The sequence below is a fragment of the Ceratotherium simum genome, chromosome 40 (genome assembly GCF_057802395.1).
Source record: "Ceratotherium simum simum isolate JZ-2026a chromosome 40, ASM5780239v1, whole genome shotgun sequence".
In the NCBI taxonomy this organism is placed as follows: domain Eukaryota; kingdom Metazoa; phylum Chordata; class Mammalia; order Perissodactyla; family Rhinocerotidae; genus Ceratotherium; species Ceratotherium simum.
In genome coordinates this window covers 5,499,842-5,527,362 of record NC_141939.1, presented here as the reverse complement: position 1 = coordinate 5,527,362, position 27,521 = coordinate 5,499,842, and the positions used below count along the sequence as shown (strand labels likewise).

The window sequence follows — 27,521 nt, the reverse complement described above, 5'->3', positions numbered from 1 at the left end:
TTTGTGGTGATTTGTTGTGCAGCAATAGAAAATGAATACAGTATTTAAAAAAGGTGAAGAGGAAAAGTCTTCCTGCTTGATTCCCTCTCATATGTTGGACATTTCTTGATAAACACATGAATAGTCTTACACTAGCAAATCACATACCTGGGCCCCATCTGGGATTTCTCTGCCAGAGATCTCAGTCTTTATTGGAAGTTTGTTGACAAAAGCTTGCAGCATCTTAGTAGTGTTTTGTAAAGGAACTGCTAGAATGAGACTGTAGGAGTAGGATCCGGTGTGTGAGAATCTTTTTCCTGGAAGAGGTATTATGTTATGCTGATTTAGTCTGCTCTGAGCCTGTCAGTGTATTATGTAAGAATGATGAACTGTGGTTTTTTTTTAAAGAGATATTAAGAGAAAAAAAAAGTCTGCCTTTATGTAGAGATCAGATAATCCGTATTGAAAGACAATTTTTTCTAAACCAAGACTTACTTTATTGTCTGGGCACAGTTCAAATCTTGTACGTGCCAACAAAATTTTTGTACTTTGCAAATATTTTCCAAAACACCTCTCTGCTTCCAAGACATTAATTGCTTACAAAGCTTGTTTGTATTTTGGTTTGTCCACTGATTTTTGTGCTTATTTTTACTGTGTTGCCATAGCCTTGATATACGAAAAGCAGAGCTAAAGGAAAGAAAATGAGAGACTAAGACCGTCAAAAGGTCAGAAATTTGAGTCATAATCATATCTTAGTGTTCTAAGGGAACTGAGATATCCAATCTCTTTCTTTATAGAAAAGGAAACTTTTCCAAGCTATGTAGCAGTATTTATAGTGAAATTTAGTTTGACAGTTGTAAAATTTTAATTATTAATCTTAACAGATATATACCATGCTAACTGGTGTGCTTTAGTTAATGCATGTGAACATACAGTGCTATAAAGACTACTACCACAGTATTATTAAAAAAAAAAAAAAAATTTGTTATGTATAGCCATATCACCAATACTTTTGTCTTCTTACCGGAAACACTTGCGTCACCGGTTTGGGCACTACTAGATCATTTTCAAAGGAACAAAGGAAGCGCTGTAACTGCAGAGTGTGTTTGAGTTGAGACATTAGAAGACACTGTTCAAGAAAGTCAAGTGAGTGTTTAATGGAAAGCACTTTGTCCAAAGTATCATTCCCAGTGTTGTTAACTTTGCAGTAAAAAATGTTAAGAATAGTGGTGCTAAAATTGTTCTAAAATAAGGATTGTTTGTTGTGGGGACTGTTAATACCCTTGGGCCTTAGGGAGGCTATTTCAAGTGCATGTATCACTTGCTCCTAGTTGTTTCATGGTATTAGGAATTAATTAGCAAATTGCCCTGGAATCAAAGGTTTGGCACTTTAGTTTGATTAGCCTTCCATTATTTGAAATGCTCAGTGTTTGCTGAAATTAGGTGAAAATACCTTTTGAAGACATATTTTCTGAGCCTTAAACATGGCTGCTATCGACAGTACTGTAAGATACACTGCCAGCAGATTTGATACTTTTCATTTCAGTACAGAGAGGAATGTTTGTTTTCTAAGATTTAGAAATCAGCTGATTAAAGGTAACAATTATTTATGGATTGAAAAACTAAAGTGTTTCTCATCCAGAACACTTTGTTTGGAGAGGTTGTCTTCGCATTTGGGGGTGTTTCTGGAAGCACCCCTTGGAGAAGCTGCCTAAGGAATTGCTTTTTCCAGGTTGTACCAGATTTTTTTTTCTCTTTAAATATATTGTGCATATTTTCCTTACAGTGTCTTCATTGGTTGAATGAGTAATATCTGTAGTAATAGTTTAGGTACCTGTTGGATTTTTAAAGGAAGATTATTTATTTTCAAATTTGCTGCTATAATTGAAACCTAATAACTGGTCCTGTTCACTGTGCCTTTCATCACTGTTTGTTTCTCTGTGCCATGGCCATTCACATGTATTTGAAATGAAGTGTAAAAAGCCATGTTGAATTCAAGATTTCTTCTAATAAAAATAGGTGAAACTTAATGAGTAGCAAGTTTTTCATTAGTTTTGTTTAACAAACACTGAGATAATAGTTTACTTGAAGTATTTCAGTTAGAAAACAGGAGTGGATCTTATATGTGGGTTTTGGGAAGTCTTTCAAGAAGGAAAGAAAAGTCTTAGTGTAAGACAGTGCTTGTCAGTGTTACTAGCTGCTCATTCATATATTATGGACACTATCTAGTTCCCAAAATAAGAGTAGCCACCATGGGCCTCTTCAATTTAACACAGTTTGTTTGTTCGGGGATTTTTTTGGCATAGAAAATGCTGTTGATATTTAGGGGCTGTAGTACAGTGATTCCTATTTGAGTTACATTACAGGTTAAGGAGGCTTTTGAAGGTTAAACTAGGATCATGTGACCTATATCAGTATTTCAACTACAGTTGCCCATTAGAAATGGGGGCAGACTGTGTACCTTGTCAGTAATGGGGCGGGGGGTTAGTTCTCCAGATGGACACTCTTTCAAAAATACTCAATTCATATTAAAGTCCTCTTACCTTTCTATTTTCCTCATGCCCTTAGTACTTTAGATATCATTCTTGTGTGCAAATATTAGAATGAATAAAATAAATGCATTAGTTTAAAAAATATTTATTATAGAAATGTACATTTAATTAGTTTTAAGGAATGTACTCAACCATAGTGTTAACATATTTCTTCCAAGTTGCAAACTTTACACCTTTAAGATATCTACAATGATAGTTTATTTACAAGTTTCAGAAGAAGTCATCACCTCACCAATACTGCAGACATAGTTAAGATGTTCTAGTCTCACTTTTTCTCTTCATTTCACTCTGTACTTGTAGAAGGAGCATAGCATGTGGGTAAAGTTCCATCCTAGTGCTAGTGACAGTCCATAGAGTAGAATGAGAGGTGCAAATGGATAGAGAAGAATTACTGTATTTTTCAAAAATGGCAATGCTGGAAAAGAAACAAATCCAAATTCATTTTTAAAAAAAGGAAATATGACTAATAAATGAACATTCTGAAAGACAGCTCTTATTACAACATGTGGGGCCAAAAAAGAACACATACTTTGAATCAGTAAGATGATGCTATAGATAGCCAGAACTATACTACTTTTACTACTCTTTTGTGTTACCTCCTTCTCATTCATGGCTGTGAAGAAACCGAGTAGAGGGATTATTTCAGCACAAAGGCCGAAATAGAGAAGCAAATCCGGGACTAAGAGAGATTAAGAATGAGGGATGAGTATGACAAATATTAATGAAACGGTGAATTTAAACCTGTGGCTGCTTGAAAAGCCTCTAAGAGTCCATCTATAAGTACCAACAGAGATGGATAATATTATAGGAAAAAAACAACTCTTATGAGATTTCCCAATGTAGAAAGCATTACACCTCCACTTTGAGAAGGTGAGATCTCAACTCATATCCCAACCCTTAGGAAAGAACTAAAACTCTCAAATATAAAATCTGTCCCCAGATACCTATGTTTCTTTCTTGCTCACTGCTTAGTGGGTCCCTACCCCATGCATTCTAACCTAAACATTTCTCATGCAGGAAGTCCCCAAACTGAACCTGAGCTAACAGGAGAGTGATCAAAAATCCACTTAGAGAAACCACAATGTTGCAGTGTCCTGATCACAATTTAAAACACTTTCTCAAAATATGTGAACATTCATCAGAAACCTGAACATAACATGTCACAAACATCTCCCCTGAACTAGAGAAAGGACTCCCAATGGGGTTAAGTGGTCCCTGGCAAAGCAGCAAGGGAGTGGAGGTGAGGTGGGAACAACAGCTCTGGCCAGAGGAGCCAGTCCTACATGAGGACGAGTGGTCTGTATTTACAGTAAGGTCCTGACTACCCAGAGTAACTAGAAAGGAAAGGCTAAAAGCAATACAGTGCTCACAAATCATCAGTAAGATCTCTAGATTTAATTTAACTCTATTTAATGGAGATCATTTCTTAACATAAATGAAGAATAATGTAAAAATGTTTCTCATTCATATTAAGAAAAATGAACTGGGAGCGGGATTTAACGGTAAGTTTACAAACATATCCTGAGGTCAGGAGAAGTCTGACCTGATCTTCTGTGATCATCTACAGAACCATACAATGATCACAAAAATGGAAAATGAACCAAAGGTTTTAAACATACTCAAGTTCATATACCTATGTGCCATACACCGGACCCAACCCTTTCCTCACTCTAACCTACTGTTGGTAGCCTAGGACCTGAGAGCCTGGGAGAAAAAGAAGAGGAAACTGGTCATAGGTTCCTGCAAGTAACTTGGAGATAATCAATATGGGTTAACATGGTTCCTTGAAATTATAAAATTTGTTATATAACAGCTATGCCACTTTCTAGCTGTGTGACCATGGGCAAATTACTTAATATTCTAGGCCTGTTTCCTCATTTGAAAAATGGGGATAAGTAAACGTATATCAAAAAATTATTAAGATTAAATGACATAATTCATAGAAAAATACTTGGGACAGTGCCTGAAAATGCTCCAATAAAGTAAGCTAATTGTGTTAAAATTGTGTTACAACAGCTTTTCCCCTCCGTTACATTTCTAGTCAACCAAAAAAAGTAATCACTTACCACTGTATCCTAGGAAGGTTACATAGATATAATAGCCAACTGCAACCAACCATAAGGTATTTCCAACTAAATATCCAATAAATGTGTCTGTTAGGATAACATCTGCCAAAGAGATGCATACAATGAATCTCTTTTCAGTGCATACAATGAAGACTTTCTGATAATATTTTGAGAAGTAATTGCTACTTACGGTTAATGAAAAAAAGCTGGATAAAATGCAGAATGACTAGGAGAGGATAAAAAGCATTCAGATGCACATCAAAGGCATAGCCCCACTCCACATCATAGTCTCTGCTTTGCCGTTTCACTAAATATTTGTTAGAAATAAACCTGAAGAAAAGTTAAGATTTCTTTCATAATACAATAAAATTAATTCTATAAATATTTACTGACTACCTTCTATGCACCAAACATTATTCTAGATACCAGAGATAACAGTGGTAAACAAAACAGACAAAAATCTGTGCCTTCAATCCAGTGGGAGTAGACTGACAACAATGTATGTCAGATGCTACTATGAAGAAAAAGAAAGCAGAAAAGAAAGACAGAGAATACAAAGTTGAAAAACGTTAAATGTGATAGTCATAATAAAGTAACATCTGGGTAAAGACACAAGGGCAGTAATGGGAATTACCTGGGGCAGAGCATTCTAGGCAGAGGGCAGTCCACGTATGGAGGGGGAGGAGGTGGTGGAGTACAAAGGAGGTGGCAGAAGGCCTGGCATGTTTGAGGAATGGGTGAGGAGACCAGTGTGTCTGGAACAAGAGTAGAGTAGCAGGAAATGAAATCAGAAAAGAAACAGGAAGCCAGGTCTTATAAAGCCCATGGCCATTTTAAGACCTTTGGCTTTTATTCTTGGTGAACTAAGAAGTCACTGTGGAGTTCCCAGAAGTGTCGGACTTATATTTTGACAGGGTTCCTCTGGGGGCAGATCTGAGCACAGACTATAGGGACAAGAGTGGAAGTGGAGAGACCAGTTGGGAGCCTACTGCGAGTAAGAGATGAACAGGGTGGTAGCAGTGGAGGTGGTGACATGGGAAGGCAGAGCCAATAGCATTCGTTTAAATACTGGATGTAGAGTATGAGAAAAAAAGAAGAGTCAAGGATGACTGGGAAATTTCTCCCTTAAACAAATGGAAGACTGAGCTGCCATTAACTGAGGTGGGGATGGCTACAGAAAGAGTGGTTTGGGGCAGGAAGGAGAGCACAGGAGTTTGGATCTGGACTTATGTTGAAGATGCCTGTTTGTACGGAGAAAGAAGTACATAAAGTCTACAGTTTGGAGGAAAGACCCAAACTGGAGATATAAACTCATCGGTGTATACATGATATTTAAAATCCCTGGGCTGCCTGTGGCTTAGCAGTTAAGTGTGCGCACTCTGCTACTGGTGGCCCGGGTTCAGATCCCGGGCGCGCACCAACGCACCGCTTCTCCGGCCATGCTGAGGCCGCGTCCCACGTGCAGCAACTGGAAGGATGTGCAGTTATGACATGCAGCTATCTGTTGGGGCTTTGGGGGAAAAAAAAGGAAGAGGATTGGCAATAGATGTTAGCTCAGAGCCAGTCTTCCTCAGCAAAAAGAGGAAGATTAGCATGGATGTTAGCTCCAGGCTGATCTTCCTCACACACACAGAAAAAAAATCCCTCGGCCTGAATGAAATCACCCAAAGAATGAACATAGATAGAGGATAGGTCCAAGGCCTAAGACTTGGGTCATGCCCCTTTTAAAAGGTCAGGGAATCAGGGGGAACCAGTAACGAAAAGAATGGCCAGTGATGTATCTAGCCGTAAGAACAATTATTCAAGTTTATGTCACTGTTCCACAGCATGGGCTATTCGTTCAGTTAATGATGAATGAATGAAAAGTAAAATATCCAGGTAATAGAAAAATTGATCTTCAAAGGAAAAGAACAAAAAGAGTCATTCATATTATGGACACAGCTGTGGAAATTCAGTGGACCTTTATATGTATGATTTCAAGGATACAGTTAAGAAAATACCATGCCTACAGTGTAAATAAAAATAGAAAAAATAAAGAAACAAGAGGGAGAACATGGTACAGTACTAATAAAACAGTCTTGTACTCAGTTATCTGAAAATATCAATATAATAAAGCTTTACTCAAACAAACTGGAACTTACCAAAACATCTTCCATTTTAGACAAGAACATGTGCTATTAAAATGAATCGAGTAAGGGTAGCCATGGTGTGACGCCCTCCTGGAACACCCCTGCCCCCCGAGCCCACACACACTCCAGCTCCAGCTGTCCTGCCAAGGCAGCCCCGGCACAGCACACCCCAGAACCTCCCAGCCTGTGCCCACTCCAGCTCCAGCCATCCCGTCAGGGTGGCCCTGGCATGGCATGCCCTGGGATCCCCCAGCCTGTGCCTGCTTCAGCTCCAGCTGTCTCACCATGGTGGCCTCAATGCAGTGGAGGAACACAATGAGAACTTCAACAACCAATCAGAGCTGAAGAATACAATAACTGAAATGAAAAATACACTAAAGGGAATCAGCATCAGATTAAATGATACAGAAGAATGGATCAGTGATCTGGAAGACAGAATAATGGAAATCACCCAGAGAGAAGAGCAAAAAGAAAAAAGAATTTTAGAAAATGAGAATAGTTTACGGGACCTCTGAGACAACATCAAGCCTACTAACATTCGCATTATAGGTCTCTCAGAAGGAGAAGAGAGACAGAAAGGCACAGAAAACTTATTTGAAGAAATAATGGCTGAAAACTTCCCTAATCTGGGAAAGGAAACAGACATCCAGGTCCAGAAAGCACAAAAAGTCCCAAACAAGATGAACTCAACAAACGAGAGACCCACACCCAGACATATTATAATTAAAATGGCAAAAGTTAAAGATAAGGGGAGAATCTTAAAGGCAGCAAGAAAAAACAACAAGTCACATGGCCTGCCCGGTGGCATAGTGGTTAAGTTTGTACGCTCTGCTTCGGTGGCCTGGGGTTCAGATCCTGGGCACAGACCTATGCACCGTTTATCAAGCCATGCTGTGGCAGCCATCCCACATATAAAGTAGAGGAGGATGGACATAGATGTTAGCCCAGGGCCAATCTTCCTCAGCAAAAAAGGGAGGATTGGCAACAGATCTTAGCTCAGGGCTAATCTTCCTCACCATTAAAAAAAAAAAAAAACACCCCAACAAGTCACATATCAGGTAACTCCCATAAGACTATCAGCTGATTTTTTAACAGAAACTTTGCAAGCCAGAAGGGAGTGGGAGGATATATTTAAGGTGCTGAAAGGAAAAAACTTACAACCAAGAATACTCTAACTGGCAAGGTTATCATTCAGATGAAGGAGAGATAAAGTTTCCCAGACAAGCAAAAACTAAAAGAGTTCAGCACCACTAAATAAGTCTTATGAGAAACGTAAAAGGGTCTTCTTTAAGCAGAAAAGAAAAGGCCATAAGTAGAAATAAAAGATATAAAAGAAAAAAATCTCACTGGTAAAGGCAAATATGCAGTAAAAGCAGTGGATTAGCCACTTAAAAAGCAGTATGAAGGTTAAACGACAAACTAGTAAAATTAACTATAACTACAATAAGTAGTTAAGGGATACACAAAATTAAAAAATGTAAAATATGATGTTAAAAACATAAAATGTTGGGGGGGGTAAAAATGTAGTGCTTTTAAAATGCATTCAAACTTCAGTGACTATCTCCTTAAAACAAACTGGTATATATATGGGTCGATATATATGAACCTCATGGTAACCACAAACCAAAAACCTACAATACATACACAAAAAATAATGAGAAAGGAACCTAAACATAACACTAAAGACCATCAAACCACAAGGGAAGAGAACAAAAAGGAGAAGAAAGGAACAGATAAAAACTACAAAAACAACCAGAAAATGACTAACAAAAGGGCAATAAGCACATACCTATTGATAATTAAATTTAAATGAACTAAATGCTCCAATCAAAAGATACAGAATGGCTGAATGGATTAAAAAAACAAGACCCATCTATATGTTGCCTAGAGGAGATTCACTTCAGATCTAAAGACACACACAGACTGAAAGTGAAGGAATGGAAAAAGATATTCCATGCAAATGGAAACAGAAAGAAAGATGGGGTAGCAATATGCATATCAGACAAAATAGACTTTAAAAAAAGACTGTAACTAAAGACAAAGAAGGGCATTACATAATGATAAAGGGGTCAATCCAAGAAGATATAACATTCATAAATATTTATGCACACAACATAGGAGCACCTAAATATACAAAGCAAATATTAAAAGACACAAAGGGAGAAATTGACAGTAATACAATAATAGTAGGGGACTTAATATCCCACTTACATCAATAGATAGATCATCCGGACAGAAAATCAATAGGAAACACTGGCCTTAAATGACACATTAGACCAGATGGACTTAATAGATATATACAGAACAGTCCATCCTAAAATGGCAGAGTACACATTCTTTTCAAGGGTACATGGAACATTCTCAGCGACAGATCATATGTTAGGCCACAAAAAAAGTCAATTTAAGAAGACTGAAATCGTATCAAGCATCTTTTCTTACCACAACAGTATGAAACCAGAAGTCAATTACAAGAAGAAAACTGGAAAAAAACATGAACACATAGAGATTAAACAACATGCTACCAAACAATCAATGAGTCAATGAAGAAATCAAAGAGGAAATGTAAAAATACCTTGAGACAAATGAAAATGGAAACACATGCAAAATCTATGGGATGCAGCAAAAGCAGTTCTAAGAGGGAAGTTCACAGCAATACAGGCCTACCTCAAGAAACAAGAAAAATCTCAAATAAACAATCTAACTTTACACCTAAAGGAACTAGAAAAAGAATAACAAAGAAAGCCCAAAGTTCACAGAAGAAAGAAAATAATAAATATCAGAGTGGAAATACATGAAATAGAGACTAAAAAACAATAGAAAAGATCAGTGAAACTAAAAACTGGTTCCTTGAAAAGATAAATAAAATCAATAAGCCTTTAGCCAGACTCATCAAGAAAAAGAGAGTGAGGGCCCAAATAAATAAAACTAGAAAGGAAAAAGAAGTTACAGCTGACACCACAGCAATACAAAAGATCATAAAAGACTACCACGAACAATTATACACCAACAAATTGGAAAACCTAGAAGAAATGAATAAATTCCTAGAAACACACAACATTCCAAGACTGAATCATGAAGAAATAAAAATTCTGAATAGACTGATTACAAGTAATGAAACTGAATCAGTAATTTAAAAACTCCCAAAAAACAAAAGTCCAGGACCAGAAAGCTTCACAAGTGAATTCTACCAAACATTTAGAGTTGATACCAATCTGCCTCAATTTATTCCAAAAAACTGAGGAGGAAGGAACACTTCTAAACTCATTTTACGAGGCCAGCATTACCCGGATACTAAAACCAGACAAAGACAGCACACAAAAAAGAAAATTATAGGCCAATATCCCTGATGAACATAGATGCAAAAATCCTCAACAAACTACAAGCAAACTGAATTCAGCAATATATTAAAAGTGATCATACCCCAAGATCAAGTGGGATTTATTCCAGGGATACAAGAACGGTCCAATTAAAAACATACATTAACAAAAAAGGATAAAAATCATATGATCATCTCAATAGATGCAGAAAAAGCATTTGACAAAATTCAGCATCCATTTATGATAAACACTCTCAACAAAGTGGGTACAGAAGGAACATACCTCAACATAATAAAAGCCAGATATGACAAACCCACAGCTAACATGATACTCAATGATGAAAAGCTGAAAGCATTTCCTCTAAGATCAGGAACAAGAGAGAAATGCCCCCTCTCGCCCCCTCTCGCCACTTATATTCAACATAGTATTGGAAATCCTAGCCAGAGCAATTAGACAAGAAAAAGAAAGAAAAGTCATCCAAATTGGAAAGGAGGAAGTCAAACTGTCACTATCTGCAGATGACATGACACTATATATAGAAAACCCTAAAGACTCTACCAAAAACCTATCAGAACTAAGAAACGAATTCAGTAAAGTTGCAGGATACAACTGTAAAGTTAACATACAGAAATTGGCTGTGTTTCTATACACTAACAACAAACTATCAGAGAAATTAAGAAAAGAATCCCATCTACAATTGCATCAAAAAGAATAAATTACCTAAGAATAAATTTAACCAAGGAGGTGAAAGACCTATACTCTGAAAACTATAAGACACTGATAAAAGAAATTAAAGAAGACACAAATAAATGGAAAGATATACCATGCTCATGGACTGGAAGAATTAATATTGTTAAAATGTCCATACTACCCAAAGCAATCTACAGATTCAATGCAATCCCCACCAAAGTACCAATGACATTTTTCACAGAACTAGAATAAAGAATCCTAAAATTTCTATAGAACCAAAAAAGACCTTGAATAGCCAAAGCAATCTTGAGAAAGAACTAAGTTGGAGGTATCATGCTCCCTGATTTCAAATTATACTACAAAGCTTCAGTAATCAAAACAGTATGGTACTGGCACAAAAACAGACACATAGATCAATAGAATAGAATAGAGAGCCCAGAAATAAACTCACGCATATGTGGTCTATATTCAATGGGGAAAGACAGTCTCTTCAACAAATGGTGCTGGGAAACTGGACAGCTACATGCAAAAAAATGAGACTGGACTACTATCTTACATAAATTCAAAATAGATTAAAGACTTGAATCTAAGACCTGATACCATAAAACTCTTAGAAGAAAACACAGGCAGTAAGCTCTGTGACATCAGTCTTAGCATTATTTTTTTGGACCAGTCTCCTCAGGCAAGGGCAACAAAAGCAAAAATAAACAAATAGGAGTAACTCAAACTAAAAAGCTTTTGCACAGCAAAGGAAACCATCCACAAAATGAAAAGGCAACCTACTGAATGGGAGAAGATATTTGCAAATCATACATCCAATAAGCGGTTAATATCCAAAATATATGAAGAACTTACACAACTTAATATCAAAAAACCAAATAACCTGATTTAAAAAAATGGGCCAAGGACTTAGATATTTTTTCCAAAGAAGATATACAGATGGCCAACAGGCACATTAAAAGATGCTCAACATCACTAATCATCAGGGAAATGCAAATCAACCACAATGAGATACCACCTCATACCTGTCAGAATGGCTATTATCAAAAAGACAAAAAATAAGTGTTGGAGAGGATGTGGAGAAAAGGGAACCCTCGTACACTGTTGGTGGGAATGTAAATTTGGTTCAGCCACTACAGAAAACAGTATGGAGATTCCTCAAAAAATTAAAAATAGAACTACCATCCAATCTAGCAATTCTACCTCTGGGTATTTATCCAAAGAAAATGAAATTACTAAATCAAAGAGATATATTCACCCCTATATTCATTGCAGCATTATTTGCAATAGCGGAAGCAACCTAAGTGTCCATCAATGGATGAATGAATAAAGATGTGGTACGTACATGCAATGGAATATTACTCAGCCATAAAAAAAAAAAAATGAAATCTTGCCATTTGCGACAACATAGATCGACCTGGAGAGTATTATGGTATGTGAAATAAGTCACACAGAGAAAAACAAACATTCTATGATTTCACTTATAAGTGAAATCTAAAAAACAAAACAAATGAACAAACAAAACAGAAACAGACTCATAGATACAGGAGACAAACTGGCGGTTACCAGAGGGGTGAGGGGGGTTAAGAGGTAAAAGTTTCCAGTTATAAAATAAATAAGTCATGGGGATATACAGGCATACCTCACTTTACTGCACTTTGCTTTATTGCACTTGGCAGATACTACATTTTTTACAAAACCCTCCACCAGCAAAAAGATTATGACTTGCTGATGGCTCAGATAATGGTTAGCATTTTTCAGGAATAAAGTATTTTTTAATTAAGGTATGTACATTGTTTTTTACACATAGTGCTATTGCACACTTAACAGACTACAGTATAAACAACTTTTTTATGCATTTTTTGGGAAACCAAAAAATTTGTGTGACTACTTTATTGTGATGGTGTGGAACCAAACCCGTGACATCTCTGAGGTATGCCTATAATGTACAGCATAGAGAATATAGTCAATAACGCTGTAATAACTTTGTATGGTGACAAATGGTAACTAGAGTTATTGTGATCATTTTGTAATGTATATAAATATCACATCACTATGATGTACACATGAAACTAATAGGATATTGTATGCCAATGATACTTCAGTTAAAAACTAACAAAAATAAAATGAGTGGAATAAGCATCTAGCTCACTGCCAACAAGTTCCCATTCTGTGGTCCTCCTCCTGCTGCTCCCTTTGCTTATTCCTTAAAGAGGCACTTCCCAGGCTTCTGTCCTCAGTTGGAGTCTTACCTCTAGAACACAGAAATCCTTCTGAGAGAGCTCAAGGACAACTGTGGTTTTCACCTTCCATTTCCATATTAATGATGCCAGGCACGTCCTCATCTTGGCCCAGACTGTTGCAGGTTCACAGTCATCTACCCCAGTGTCTACTGAACCTTTATTTCCACTAATATTCAACAAGCCACCTGAATTCATGTCCGACGTGGAGTGCTTCCTCGGCACCTGCCACTTACTCCTAAGCCAGAAACTTGCAGGCCATCCCAGAGGAGGCCTCGGCCTCTCCTCTTCCCTGCCCTCATCATATCCTGTTATCACGGAAACTCTCTAACCCCTCTCTCTCTTCTCTCTTCCCATGGTCATCACACTAGCCTGGGCCTTCTCTACTCCTAGGCAGACCCCACAACTGTATCCAGCCTTGCGCTCTTCTCCAGCTTCTCCTCCCTGCCACAGAACAGACTTTTCCTCAAGTGTGAATCTAACATTTCCTTACTTCAAAGCCTCCAAGCTCCCCACCTCTCCCCCGCCCCCCAACCCACACATGAAATAAAGTCCAATTCTTTTTTCTGAATTGCATTTAAGGCCAATTTCTCTAGTCACATCTCTTTCCCAGCCATTCAGTGTCATTCTACACTCTACACTCTACTCTCACTCTACGACCTAGCATGCTGTTCCACACTTCTGTGCCTGTGCCCTTGGTACCAGGAATCAACTAGCCCATCTCCCTAAACACCCCCTCACGTTGTTCCTGTGGCACCTCTGGGATGACCGCAATCATGTGTCATCATTTCTATTTCTAGGTCCTCACGCAATTCACAACACAACGTAGGTTCTCAAAAATATACTGAGTCCTTTTCTACTTAACTCAAACTACGATACAGACTAATACTAAAAGTACTAAACTCCAGCGTGACCTGGTTTCTGTGGCCCTCCACGATCAATGCATTTATGGCAGGAAGCATGCTACAAACTATTCTTTCGAAAGCCTTATTTATTGAAATTTTTTCATATACCATGTTTTTCACGGGTATTTGGATAATGAATATGTGACTTAAATTAGTCAGCAGTATTATTTTTAGATCACATTTTAGAATTTTAGATTAACAATGCAAAGCATTTACTGACTACCTAGCACATCAAAATCTATACTGTACTATCAGAAGTTACAAAGGAAAATAAAACGTTGGTATCATCAGAGGTTATAGGCTCAAAATTTTGTTTAAAATATTAATAGCTACCATTTTTTGGTATGCCAGGTGCTTTTCATACCACAGTCTTCTCAAGTACCTTACAAAATAAGATAATTAACTCCATTTTACAAAAGAGGAGACTGGGGCTAAGGGTTCCACAGTACTGGCGCCTAAACCCAGGTCTCTCTGTGACTAAAACGTTCCATGGTGTTTTCTCTGATATACAAGGACCACCACCCCTACTCAGCCACTGGCTCTCTACTGAGCTCACTCCCCACATCCATTCCCTTCACCCAGCATGCCAGCCACACAGGAGCACTCTATCTGTGAGAAACTGAAAAACCTAACACGAGATTTATACTTAGGACACTACTGTTGTTAAAGCAAACCCAGACAAGTCAGACTGAGAACTCTTCCAATAAAACCTCTGCGTGCATGTCTCTCAGCAGGAAGGCACCAAAAGTTTTGTAACAACAACAACAACAACAACCCCTTTTCAAGTGTACTTCATTTAAAGCCAAAGATTCAAAGATTCCATGAAATAACCCTCTGGATCGTATACGACTACAAGTGACCCACTGACAAATGCCACAGAAAATTGTGCCATCACCCAGACAACTGAAGCAGAATTGGCTAACTGCATAATATTTTTGCAAAATCGGGGATTTTATCAGTATGATATAATCATTATTTCCATTTACTTATTTGCTGCACTTTGACAATACAGACCATCCTTATTTTCTGATAACCTTGGCAGTCAAAATTGATGTTTTCATTCGTCTATCTCGTTTTACTTTCCATCAGCTACTATACCTCTGAAGCAAGCAAATGGAGGCTCTAAGCAGCATCTGAAAAACCAAAGTTATGGTACTTACCACATTAAAGTTGATATGAGAAGACCAACGCCTATACAATCTATGAATACAACCCAAAGGAGAAGCTTTATCGTCTCAAAGAATCCCATGTCCAGCACAAAGCCAAATCCTATAGTGGATACTGGAAAAGATTTACAAGACGCATTCAGGCACTTTGCTGGGTTCTAGGGATGTGGGGCCCAGTCCCCGCCCTCCAGATGCCCACAGTCTAGTATGTAAACAGAACCCCAAACATGTGTTCTATGTAACTGATTAAGAAATGCAGACCACCTTGGAACACAAAATGGCCACTGAGATATCTGAAGTTTCCTGAGGAGGCCCCTGTCAGTCTGTGGTTCACCAGGGTAGCCCCAGCATTTAGGACACCACTAGTACTGAAAAAGCGTTCACATATTTAAGTCCAGGTAAAGGTGAAAAAAATCTTACACACTTCAACACACTAAAGCTGGTTAGGACCCTTTCACTACACTACTGGAGAACTCAAGTAGTTTCTCAAGTTCACATCAGTACTTTGACAACTCTCACTCTGGACCTGCCTGATTGTGAAATGCAATTTCCAATCTCAATATTCCTTTTCACAGTAAGTTGGCATTTGCGTCTTGATTTATTTATCATAGTACTTAACAGACAGAGTGATTCTGTCCTCTGCTTTTCAAAGTTCCCAGGTAACAGTTTACTCTGGCGTCTGCTTGGGACCTTAGAACCAGAAAGAATACAATCTTGTTTCCTCTGAGGAGATTTCTGAGGCCTCAGAAAGGAAGCAACTGCTTCAAATAGCCCCAAATTCTGACCCATAATACATTTATAACCAAAGATTCTCCAAATGACAAGTCCAACGTGAAACACTCAATTTCTCCTTCAACTCTATTGCAGGTAAACTAACACTTACCACAGAGCCAGATACTTAACAGGACCAAGAAAGCAGGGTCATCTCTGGCCCACTGATCCTTTGTCTGCTTTCGATAATGAAAGTTTCTATAAACCCTCTGTGGGGACGTAAACAGGTAGAGCATCTGCCAGGCAGCAAACTCAAAGTCCATCTGCCGAAAGCGAAAAAGCCTTCTCAGGTATTTGTAGCGCTTTGCTCCAGCCGTGTGTCTTGCTGCATCCCTGGAATTCAGGGCTCCGTTCCCCTGCACTGGGGAATTCATTGACATACTTGGTAACATCTTCCTAGATACAAGAAAAAAATCCTTTTACAAGTCATCTCAAGAAACAGCTGGCTCCCATCACCCCTCTTTTGAATTATCCAGGAGGAAGGTCACTTTACATTTCCGCCCCAATCCACGAGAAGAGGCAGGGGTCAAAAGCGAATGGAGTTGTTTCTAAGGCTTGTTTTGGGGGCTCGAGAACTGCCAGCTGCACTTCAGGCAAGGATGGTACCACAGCCTTCTAAACCACCGTAACAACACTTATTCACACTTCACCTCCCTCAATCCTCAGAGAGCCCCCCCAGGTAGCTACGGTGAGGAAGGGAGGGAGGAAACAGACTCCCTGAGAGGTGAAGTAACCCCCTCTTGAGCACACAGATAGTGATGGGGCCAAAATTCAAATTCAAGCACTCTTGCTCAAAATTCCGCGCTCTCAACCATCAAGCCTTGAAGGGAAAGCCTTTCTTGAAGCCAATTAGAAACAATGTTACCGACGAGATAAAATAAGTGGCCTAATCCCAGAGGTCCATCGGCGCGTGACCAGCAAGCAACTCGTTCACTAAAACGTGATACAAAACAAAGCAAAACTCCAATCCATAGCGTTTTACTCCCTGAATAGTTCAGCAGGGGGAATGACAGCGTGGGAGTCCCCTGGAACCAGTCGGAAGCCAGATAAACGCAGGTCACCGCCCGGCCCCCCCGCCCCGGCAGCCCAGCCCAGCCCAGCCTCCGGCTCCACACCCCAGGCCTCCGGGACGCCAGCAGCGCCTCGCCGGGCCCAGAGGACCCCCGCCAGCCCGGGGCCGCGGGCAGGGTTGCCAGATTGAGCAAGTAAAAACAAAGGACGCCCAGTTACATTTGAACCTCAGACACAAGAATATTTTTAGTATGAGCGTGTCCGAAACATCGCGTGGGCCACACTCATACTGAAACACCACTCGTTGTTTATCTGAAATTCAACTGGAACTGGGCGTCCTGGATTTCATCCGGCAACCCTCCGGCGGGCCGAGCAGCGGGACCCGGACATGGTCCCTCCACGGCCCAGGGAGGTCGGGCCGCGAGTCGCCGGAGGAAACGGCACCAGGCGAGCCCGAGCCGCGCGCGGACCGAGCGGCCCTCAGGCCTCACCTGGACCCCGCTGCGGCCTCCGCCGGGCGCCAAACTACCCCGCCACCTCCGCCCAGCAGCCGCCGGGCCAACTTCCCTTCCCGCAACGTAGCCAGCGCCGGGGGCGGGACGCGTCACGTGCGCCCACTTCCGCCGCGCGCCCGCCGGAAGTTGTTGCTGTCGGTTTCCGGTTCCTCCTGCCGCGGGAGTCGCTTGCTCCCGGCGGGTGGCGGCTGTTGCGGCCTGAGGGGGTCGGGGCGCTGCGGGCGGGAGGCGCAGTCATGCCCCGGTATTACGAGGACAAGCCGGAGGGCGGCGCGTGCGCGGGCGTGCGGGAGGACCTGGGCGCCTGTCTGCTGCAGTCGGACTGTGTGCTCAAGGTAGCGCGGCCGGGCGCTCGGGCGTGCCGACGCCTGAAACCGGGCGGCGGGGCCCCGCGAAGGGCTCGCGGTCGGCCTGCGGGGGCCGTCAGGAGGCGTGACTCGGAGTTAGCTGTCCGGGGTGTAGACCACAGCTCCAGTTTAAGGAACTTGGGCATATGCGCTGTCGGAGCCTCAGATCCCTCCGGTGTCAAATTGGAGATAACGATACCGCCCCGTTGGGTTTTTTGTAAGGATTAAACCACTTCCGTTCAAGCAACGTTTATTGAGTGCCGCCACTCTGCTAGGTTCTGGAGATGTAAAGGAGAATAAGACAGGTTTCTTGCGCTTTAGAAAAGGGGAATCTTTTTAGAGTAAATTGTCGGAGAATTACATAAACCTGGTACACTCCTGGCTCGTGATTTCTCCTCTCCCTGTTCAGTTGTGGCTGAATATGTACTATATTTTCCCGGTGCTGGTTTGAATTGGTGTCTGAGTTGCAGTTGTCTACATTCTTGGGTCAGTTGTAAATGAGGCAGCTCATGTTGTCACCGTTTTGTATCTTGTTTCCCGTGCACTCGTCCCTCACCACAGCCACACGTCTTCTCAGGAGCCAGTCTGGACGGAGTGAGGCACGCAGTGAGGGTCAGAGTTGCCTGGGGACCTGGGTTCCGGCCTAGAGCCCAACTGAAGCTCAAGTGCGTTTTCCAATCACAAAGGCCTGATGAGAAGGGCAGTCGATTGTGTGCAATTAGTTTTGCATTCGGAGATGTAATTTCAGAAAGTTGGTCTTATTTCCAAGAAAAGACAACTATCACAAAATGGACATCCACCATCAGGCTAGATGAGTGTTTCTACTGATTCACGATTTATGTTGGGTTCACTGATGTTAGCAGTCAGCCAGACTGGCTTCCCAGTGTCTAGTAAAACTTCAGAGTTGTTATGAATTTAAGTGGTTATCCAGTCTAGCTCTTTTTATACGGATGAGGACACTGAGGTGCCCTGCCTTTAGGCTCCCCTGTCCAGGGCTGTTTGCAATCTGCTGCTTCATATTCAGCCAGCTCCTAGTAAATGCCTGTTAAGTGGTAGGTGTGATGCCAGGCAATGGTGATACAGGGATGAATCAGTTACAGTCGCTGCCTGTGTAAGCTTGGTCTGATGGGAAGAATAGACATGTAAACGGGCTAAATCCCTTGATAAGGGCTGTGTAAGCATTTAGTAAATATCTGTTTAATGAGTAGATTTAGGAGCAAAATGCCTTGGGAGCCCAGTGGAGAGCAACTTATTTTGCTTGAGAATTTGGAAACTTCTTACAGAGGAGGTGACATTTGATTTGAGTCTTAAAGGTTGAGGAGGAGTTGATAAAGTAGAATTGTGGGGGCTGTGGTGGTTGTGGGAGAATCTGAAAGAACAGCATGTGCAGAGTTGGGGAGATGTAGGAGGGCCTGGAGGATGGGGAATGTGACAGAAGGCTTGAAAGGAAGGTTGCCATGTGTGAAGGCCCTTGTGTGTCAGAGTGAGGAACTTGGATTTTATCCAGACAGCATCAGGAAGGCCATGGAGGTGAACAATCAAAGGAATAAAGTACAAAGAGTAGGACTGAGGAAAGAAACTCAGGAAGTAGAGGAGGATAATGGTGGCAAGGAGAATACCAAGTTGGTTTTTGCAGTCATTGATTCGTTTCTTTAGCAAACATTTGAGTGCTAAGCCCTAATTCAGAGGACATACAGATGAATGGGACATGTTCACTCCTGTGTAGAAATTGGATCACTGGAAAGCTGTAGGCAGAGATAATGACCAGGACACATGGCACAGACTTCGCTTTTGCCTCGTTGAGTATGTGGCCTTATTGATGCTGAATTAGGTCACTAGCAGAACCTGATGTTTATGAACAGTCCCTTAAACGGAAGTGCATTTACAGGTTATGTTAAATTCATCCTGAATTGTGACTGTAGCTGGAGTGTAAAAGGGCAGTACTGAGGCCAAACAATGAGTTTTGCAGATCCAGGACAATATCCTGTCTTCTCGGATGGTGTTACTGGCAGCTACAGCCCACCACTCCCCATAGGGACTCGGAAGACCAAGGGAAGTTCTGCTGAGGTCTGTGCCTGCTCTGCATGGCCACCTCATTTATGATAAGATTTTTGATTCCTTAGCTCTTTGAATAAAGAAGTTAATCTGATCTTTTGGCAAATGGATGCTGTAGTCTCTCCTTGCTCATCTTTAACTCACCTGAAAAGCTGCTGGACCTCACTCTAGGGAGGAATTCAACATAAACAAATATTTAGTTCTAGCTGCTGGGATGGGAGACAGTCAAGGAACTGGAGAGGCTCAGAGAAACACAGGGTAATGGTGATAAGGAGGTAACCTCTAGTGGGGCTAGAGAGGAGAAGCAAGGAAAAAGATTCAAAAGGCATCTCTTAGACAGACTTCTTAGGATTTTATAACTCCTGAGGGATAAAAACGGTTGACACTATGCCCAAGGAACCTAAATCACAACTTATCTCCTTTGTGTCTCTATTAACAGCTTCCAGACTTGCTGATTCCTCATCAGAATCACCTGGAGATGGGGGCCGAGAGCTTACAAGTACAGACTCTACTGCTCCCCCCCTCCACCACAAATAATTTAGAAGTATCCCAGGTTGATTCTTGGGCACAGCCATGTTTGGGAATCACCAATCTTGACCTCAGAAGGCAAATAAGCTTGTGAGTGTATTAGTTAGGATCTAAGTTCAGGTACATGTTACAGAGACCCAGAATAACAATGACTTAAACAAGATAGAGAATTCCTTTTTGCTCTTGGGCCTATGAGTAGAGCGCCTCTCTGTCTTCCGTGGACCCATACACCATTGATCTTGTGGTTTCAGATGCTGTGATGAAAGATAGGATGTTACTTTCACACTCATGGTCTAATATTGCCTTGCTTCCACATCATCAGGCTAGTAACATGATGGAGTAAAGTGGGGAAGGTGGCCAAGCCACTTTCCTTTCAGGACCAACCCAGAAGTTTTACCTTTTGGTTCCCCCACATAATCCATTGGCTAGATCTTAGTCACATGACCACACCCAGCTGCAAGGGTGGCTGGGAAATCTAGCCCAGCCATATGCCCCCCTTTTTTATTTTTTTATTTTTATTTTTTTTTTTTTTTAATTTTTTGTTTATTGCAGTAACATTGGTTTATAACACTGTAAAAATTTCAGGTGTACATCATTGTACTTCTATTTCTGCATAGATTACATCATGTTCACCACCAAAATACTAATTACAACCCATCACCACACACATGTACCCAATTATCCCTTTCACCCTCCTCCCTCCCCCCTTCATCTGTGGTAACCACCAATCCAATCTCTGTCCCTATGTGTTTGTTTATTGTTGTTATTATCTACTACTTAATGAAGGAAATCATACGGTATTTGACCTTCTCCCTCTGACTTATTTCACTTTGCATCATGCCCCCCTTTTTAAAAAGGAGTAGATATTAAGGGACAACTAGCAGTCTGCCATTTGGAGTGGAGGTGGAGGAAGATGAATTAACATTTCTCTCTTAGGTTTAGTGTATCTAGGTGGATCTTCCCACCAGGCAGTTGGCGGTATGGGTTGAAAGCTTGTGAAAAAGATGGCATCTTAGCTACAGTTTGAGGAAGCATCGGTTTATAAATTATAGTCTTTTGTAGTTACAGTCTTTTGTCTTCCTCCCATTGTTGATGTGGGCAACACACATCCCATCAGCAGCCCCTCATGACAGAGTTTGGAGGAGGAACATAATAGTGCAAGGAAGCTTTCTGCTCTGTTCTGATTCACTTTTGAGATTCACTGATGCCGATGACAGTTGAAATCTAGGACCCAAGCAGACATAAGGACTGGGAAGTGGCCAGGATTCCCGGGGATGAGGAATGCCACCGATGTGGTATCCTGCAGCTTTTTCCACAGTCAAAACTAGGAGTGTGACCGGCACTTGCAAAATAAAGGTTTTGGGGAGTAGTTGCAGTGGTGGGATTGTTGTGTCAAAATCTGCTGGAGAGGAAATCCCTGATGACGAAGAGCAGGTGAAATTTGGGTTACATCTTTCCTGGTGCATGAACGCACCAGGTGTTTCTATGTAGGTAGTACTCTAGTCGACCTCACTAACGTCTGTCTAAAGTGTTTAGTACCAAGACTAAAAGTGTTCTGATTTTAGGGCACCTGATTCTGGCTGTTTGAACTTTTAAGGTTAACACTGAATAGGGTCATTCTGATTCTCAGACAAAGTTGCTTGACTCATTTTACGTTGGAGCTCACCTTCAGTAGGAAGACTTCACGATCTTTATATTGTCAAGCACTGCGTAAGGCTAATGTTTATAAGCAGTGTGTTTTACTTTTATTATTTCTTTAATAGTAATGTAAGGTTTTGACTTCTTTTTCCTTGTGAATTGCAAATCATAGTTTGATGTCATTAAACCTCAGGTGATTCAGAAAATTCAAGTTGCATCTACTTTTTCCAGATGTTATTTTATATATTTACATTCCCTGAAACCAAGCCCCCTTAGCATCTCTCCCTGCTTGTTACACGCTCACACTGCCAGTCAGCGCTTGTACGTGCCCACCTTTCCTAGCTGCTATTACAGCCCTGTGTAGGCAGGAATATCTAGTGTTGATTGTTTAACCTCCCACTACACTGATCTAGGACTGTTGTGAATTTTTTTTTATAAATTAGTCCTTGCGAGGTTTTAGTTACTAGACAGATCAGTAGGGTAGGGTGTTCAAAAAAATTTCGCTGCAATTAAATTTTAATCTTGCCTCTTTAAATTGTGAAATATACTTTCTGTATGTGCTTCCATGTGTCTAATATATTTTAAGTGCTGTTGTGTTAAATTTATGGCGGTATATTCAAAATATTTTAAAATAACGAAGAGGTAGTATTAGGATTTTTATTCCATGTTTACCTTGAAAAAAATACTACTAAATTTTAGCTCTTACCTAGTTTCACAGTTGTACTTTGTCAAGTCTGATTTTTAATAGTTACAGTTTTTAAAAAGTTTTATTATTTTGTAAGAGTCAGAAATAAGCATTTCTCCTCTGAACATTCTTGTCGCAGCATCCTGCCTTCATGGCAGAAAGAGAATGGTTTAATCCGGTTTTCTTCTTCATCTCCTTTTGAGCTTTCACTGCTCAAAGATGAGTTCATTTCACATCAGGCCTAAGCAGATCTTCTCTCGCAAATATATGTAAATTCGGTTAATATCTCCATTTCCTCTTCCAATTCTTACGCAGTTGAGCTTCTCAGAATAGAGAACTTGACTAGGGGTAGGGGGTGGGAAAATGCTGAGATATATTGGAGTTAAATTGCTTGCATTAAAAGGATATAACTGGAGACTTTAAAGCCACTTGATAGTACCTTCCAGAACTAACCCTCCCATTCACCATTGCTGATGCCTGATCCCTCATACCAGGGCTTGCAGGCCTGTTGCACTCGCTCCTCTCCCCGCTCCACTCTCCCCTCTTCCCTCTCCAACACACACTGCTTTCTTCTGTCTTTAGGAGTTCTTAAGTGTACAAGTTTTAAAAACATTGGCGAAACCCCATTACTACTTTCACCTTTACTCTTTCCCTTTCTTACCCACAAGGAGCTGAAGATAGCAAATTCTAGATTTTTATATAAACATTTTAAAGAAAAGTATCCCATGGAAACCAGTGTTTTCAAGAACCCAAGAGCACCTTTAACATGCCCCCAAATTATTTTACACTTTTTTTATTCTATCGTTTTCTCCTTAAGCACCAGCAGTCAAAGTGAATTACAAACTATTTCTTATGTAATTTAGTATTTTCTTCTTTTGTTTAACTTTTATTAAAAGAACTGTTTTTAGAAGGACAGTTATTTTGTACTCAGAAAATTTCCCAGGTATTTATATTGCTTTGTGTGTCGTAGGAAGGAAAGTCCCCTCGGCAGTGTCTGAAGGAGGGAAACTGCAAAGCTCTGAAATACTCGTTTTTTGAATGTAAACGATCAATGGTAAGTAGTTAAAGATTTTTCAAAGCTCATGCTAAAAATTAGCTATATGGAGTTAAATGTGTATGTGACTTGGTAATTATAAATAGGTTGCAGTGACATCATCTGGAAGAAAGGACGCAGATGCTATTTCTTCCTCCAGTGAGTTAAGGTTAGACAGCATTCATGAAAACCTGAGCTCGTTCTGTATTTCCACCACTGTGCTAACCACAGCTGCTGATCTTTATGAATTTCTGAAAGTATGAGAATGAAGTCTTGGCAAGTATAAATGGGTAAAAGTTGGTGTTGGTCACTGAATTCAGGTCATTTTGCAATTGTACACAAACCCATAATGTGGAGGTCTGAGGTGTAGGCACTGTGCCTTATGTGTAGATGTGACTAGGAGACAGCGTTTGAATTTTTAGTGATAGATTGTGGAAGGAGAGCCTGAGGACATTACACATGGCAAGGTTTCTGCTCTGACATTCTTTGATTTCAAAGATCTACAAAGATCTTTGGAATGGAAACTGAGAGCCCTTTTTTTGTGAAAAGAAAGTATGAAATCAGAAAGAGGAACATCCCTTTAAAGAAAGAATAATTTGAACTTGAACCTGCTTTTGTTTGTTTAGGAATTGCACTGCAAATCACTTCCCTTTTGTTGACAGGAGGAGTATATAGGACATTTATGACCCGGGAGGCCACACAAAGAACTTGAGCATGTTTGCTGTCTAACTAGACCAGGGTGGTACAAAGTTAGATTAAATGTGGCCATGCTGTCTGTCCTTTTTCAAGTGAGAGTTCTCTGTCATATTTTCCTTTCATTTAATGCACAAAAAGAGAGATTTTCTTGCCCTTTCTCACATAGTTTTGATACCAATGTAAAATGCAAGCCTTTAGATCTTTCAAGAATTTCAAATCATGTTTAGATAATTGAGAAGTCCTAAAGCACAATTAGTATAGGAGAGAATGATGAGTTATACTATTTAATCATATCCAACGACTGAATTCATAATAAACTCCCTGGAATTCCCTGCTGAAAGTTCAGTCTTTGATCTCCAAAAACTTTAACGAGGGGCCGGCCCCATGGCTTAGCGGTTAAGTGCACGCGCTCCGCTGCTGGCGGCCTGGGTTCGGATCCCAGGCGTGCACTGATGCACCGCTTCTCCGGCCATGCTGAGGCCGCGTCCCAGATACAGCAACTAGAAGGATGTGCAGCTATGACATACAACTATCTACTGGGGCTTTGGGGGTAAAAAAAAGGAGGAGGATTGGCAATAGATGTTAGCTCAGAGCCGGTCTTCCTCAGCAAAAATAGGAGGATTAGCACGGATGTTAGCTCAGGGCTGATCTTCCTCACAAAAAAAATAAACTTTAATGAGAAATCAGAACATTTAAAAATTTTTCAGTTTATCTACTACCTTCTGCAGAAATTTGTAATAATCTTGAATAAAAAGTAAAAGTGCTTCTGATCAGTTCTAAATATCAATACAAGGCAGAGCTTCACTTATACTTTGACACTGGAGAGGGCAGTCTATGGAACTTTCTAGCAGAGTAGTACATTCTTACAGCCTTTCACCAAGACTGTGATTCACTATTAGTCTTCCAAGATATGGAGTCACGTCACACTTAGCTAACGCAACTTCAGTTATACACACTTGGCAAAAACCTAAAATATAACAAATTGTGCTGGTAATTTTGGTTAATATTTCAAACAATGAGTATATAACCCAGAATGAAGGTGAGCTGGGAAGTTTGAATCGGCTGTTCCCTCATGGTATAAGCATCTCATCATCCTGATTATGATTCCCATGTTTAAAGATTATTAATTTTTTGAAAATATGGCTTTTAGCCACTTTATGTAGTGATCAGATGAAGAAATGGGTGTCTGTCCCACACTGGCTGTGTTAAGACTCATTAATAGGGTCTGTCTCCAAAATAATTCCCTCCTATAGAATTTCTAGGGAGTGGTATTGACTCTATGTAATTTTGTCTCATATACCGACTTTAGGGCCCTCCACTCTACCCCACCACCCTTAGGAAGAGGCTACACTGTGAGGCTTAAGTCAGAGAACATGCTGTCATCCTATGAGTAGGTAATTTAAGGATTTTTAATCCCCAAATGGCTGTGTCACTTAACATTTTTCAGGGCTCTCGCTTCTTTTTTCTCTTGCTATTTAAAGATTTCAAATACATTTGAATATTAGACCAAACAAAATTTAATTAGAAAGTTGTTTGCTAGAAGAACAGATATTGAGTGCAGGTCAGAGAAAAAGATAAATGTAAGTTGGAGTCTACTTGAGAAGAAAATCCTTATTGTGACCTTAAATGGAACTTTTGTTTTTAATGCCATCAGTATTATTTTGTTTTTTCCTGGTAGCTCTGACAATTGTGTTTTTGATTGTGCTGGCAACTGGTTTATTTCTCTCATGTAGTGATACCCCTTACCAAAGTTGTGTTTGTTTAATTATGTTAACAAAATTTGATTTAATTTTTAGTTGGATGCCAGATCAAGATTCAGAGGAAGAAAAGGATATTGATACTATTATGTTGAAACCAAGATGAAATCAACAAAGGATTTTTCTCTCCAGTAAAACAGAGAAGCCAAAATAGGAAACATACTTTTTGCTACATCTGTTTGGTTGGACCAGTTTTTCCCTCCCTGGAACACTGGAGAAAATGTATGGGTTCTGTTTTTGAATATGTATGAAGTAAATGATTCTCTTGCTCTAAGTTATTTTTAGAAGAAAATTTTAATTGAACAGTTATGAGCTGGGAGCATAATAAATGTTTTGAGAATTGTTCCAAAGCACAAAGATCAAACTTGACTCTTCAGCCAAATGACACAGTTTGTACATCCTTTGTAAATATTACTAAGGCCACTGATGAGACTGTTAAAATCAATAACATGGAGCCTGAGGAGAAAATGTCTATTGGGAAAGTTTAGAATAAAACTTTCTTTTACTCAATCTGTCCTATTTAGTTCTAAAATAAATTGTGTTTGATTCTTTGGAGAAGAAATGCTTCATTTGCACTGATTCACTGAAGTAACAACCTGAAAACGTTCCTATCATACATCAGGCATAGCTGGATGCAAAACCTGGAATTATGTTGCCATGGCTCTTTGCCTCCATCTCTTGACTGGTTTTCTGTTGCCTGGCTTCATTTTCAGGCTGGCCCTCTCTACATAATGGGAAAGAGGCCAGTGTCAGCCAAAAGCACACATCCTTCAGATCTGTGATTCAAAGAAAGAGAACCTCCTTTTCTAGGGTCCAGTAGTCAAATCCTACAAAAGGATTGTTGTTGTTCCTGGATCACATACCCTTGAATTAGACCAGTCCCTGTGGAAGAAGGGATGGGGCTCCATGATCTCAGCCAAGCCTGGGTCTCATGCACTATAACTGGTAACTCCTGTCAGAATCACATTAGATGAGTGGTGGGCCTTGGCCCAGAAGGAAAGAAGGATTCAGAGCAAATGGAAACAACAGATGTTCACTATAGAAAGCAAGATTGAAAAACATGAAATGCTTAAAACAGAATCAGAATATTTTATTCTGATCACGTAATACAGTAGAGAGCCAAATATGAATCCAAGTTTCCAACTCTATTTTTGGTGTTGAAGAATAATGAAGAACCATATAGCATCTTCATACATCCACAGTTCACTGGAGTTAGAGCAATCAAGGTATTTGGTAGCTCATTTGCTTTTTTAAAGGGTCATCTAAAGTTGTGAGAATTCCACACCAGCACTGGTTGTTGTTGCAGAATATCACTGAGGTCTATTGTGTGTATCACTTTTCACTGGGAAAGGGAAAATGATGGATTTTTTTCAATAACTGTTGTATACCTATTTAAGTGTGATAAATTTTATTAAAACTTTGATAAGAAACTCTAAAATTA

At 40.1% G+C, this 27,521-nt stretch overlaps 2 protein-coding genes across 4 annotated transcripts; one reads left to right on the top strand and one right to left on the bottom strand.

The window, feature by feature from the left end:
- Positions 1-2,600: 2,600 nt before the first annotated feature.
- UNC50 (unc-50 inner nuclear membrane RNA binding protein) lies at positions 2,601-17,464 on the bottom strand. Its single transcript, XM_014791653.2, has 6 exons — positions 17,318-17,464; positions 15,928-16,211; positions 15,039-15,159; positions 4,788-4,927; positions 4,598-4,699; positions 2,601-2,946 (listed from the first exon to the last, which is right to left on the bottom strand). The coding sequence occupies exons 2-6, from the start codon at positions 16,205-16,207 to the stop codon at positions 2,810-2,812; spliced, it is 780 nt and encodes a 259-aa protein (XP_014647139.1). The 5' UTR covers positions 16,208-16,211; positions 17,318-17,464; the 3' UTR covers positions 2,601-2,809.
- On the top strand, positions 16,939-27,521 carry COA5 (cytochrome c oxidase assembly factor 5). Of its 3 annotated transcripts, none has more exons than XM_087426199.1 (3): positions 17,488-17,676; positions 23,565-23,655; positions 26,131-27,521. In XM_087426199.1, exons 1-3 carry the CDS (start codon positions 17,578-17,580, stop codon positions 26,184-26,186), a joined length of 246 nt encoding a protein of 81 aa, XP_087282325.1. In that variant the 5' UTR covers positions 17,488-17,577; the 3' UTR covers positions 26,187-27,521. The 3 variants fall into 3 exon arrangements, with proteins under 3 accessions (XP_087282324.1, XP_087282325.1, XP_004435894.1); XM_004435837.3 differs by having other exon boundaries at positions 17,499-17,676; positions 23,565-23,648; positions 26,120-26,638; XM_087426198.1 differs by lacking the exon at positions 26,131-27,521 and having other exon boundaries at positions 16,939-17,585; positions 23,565-23,648.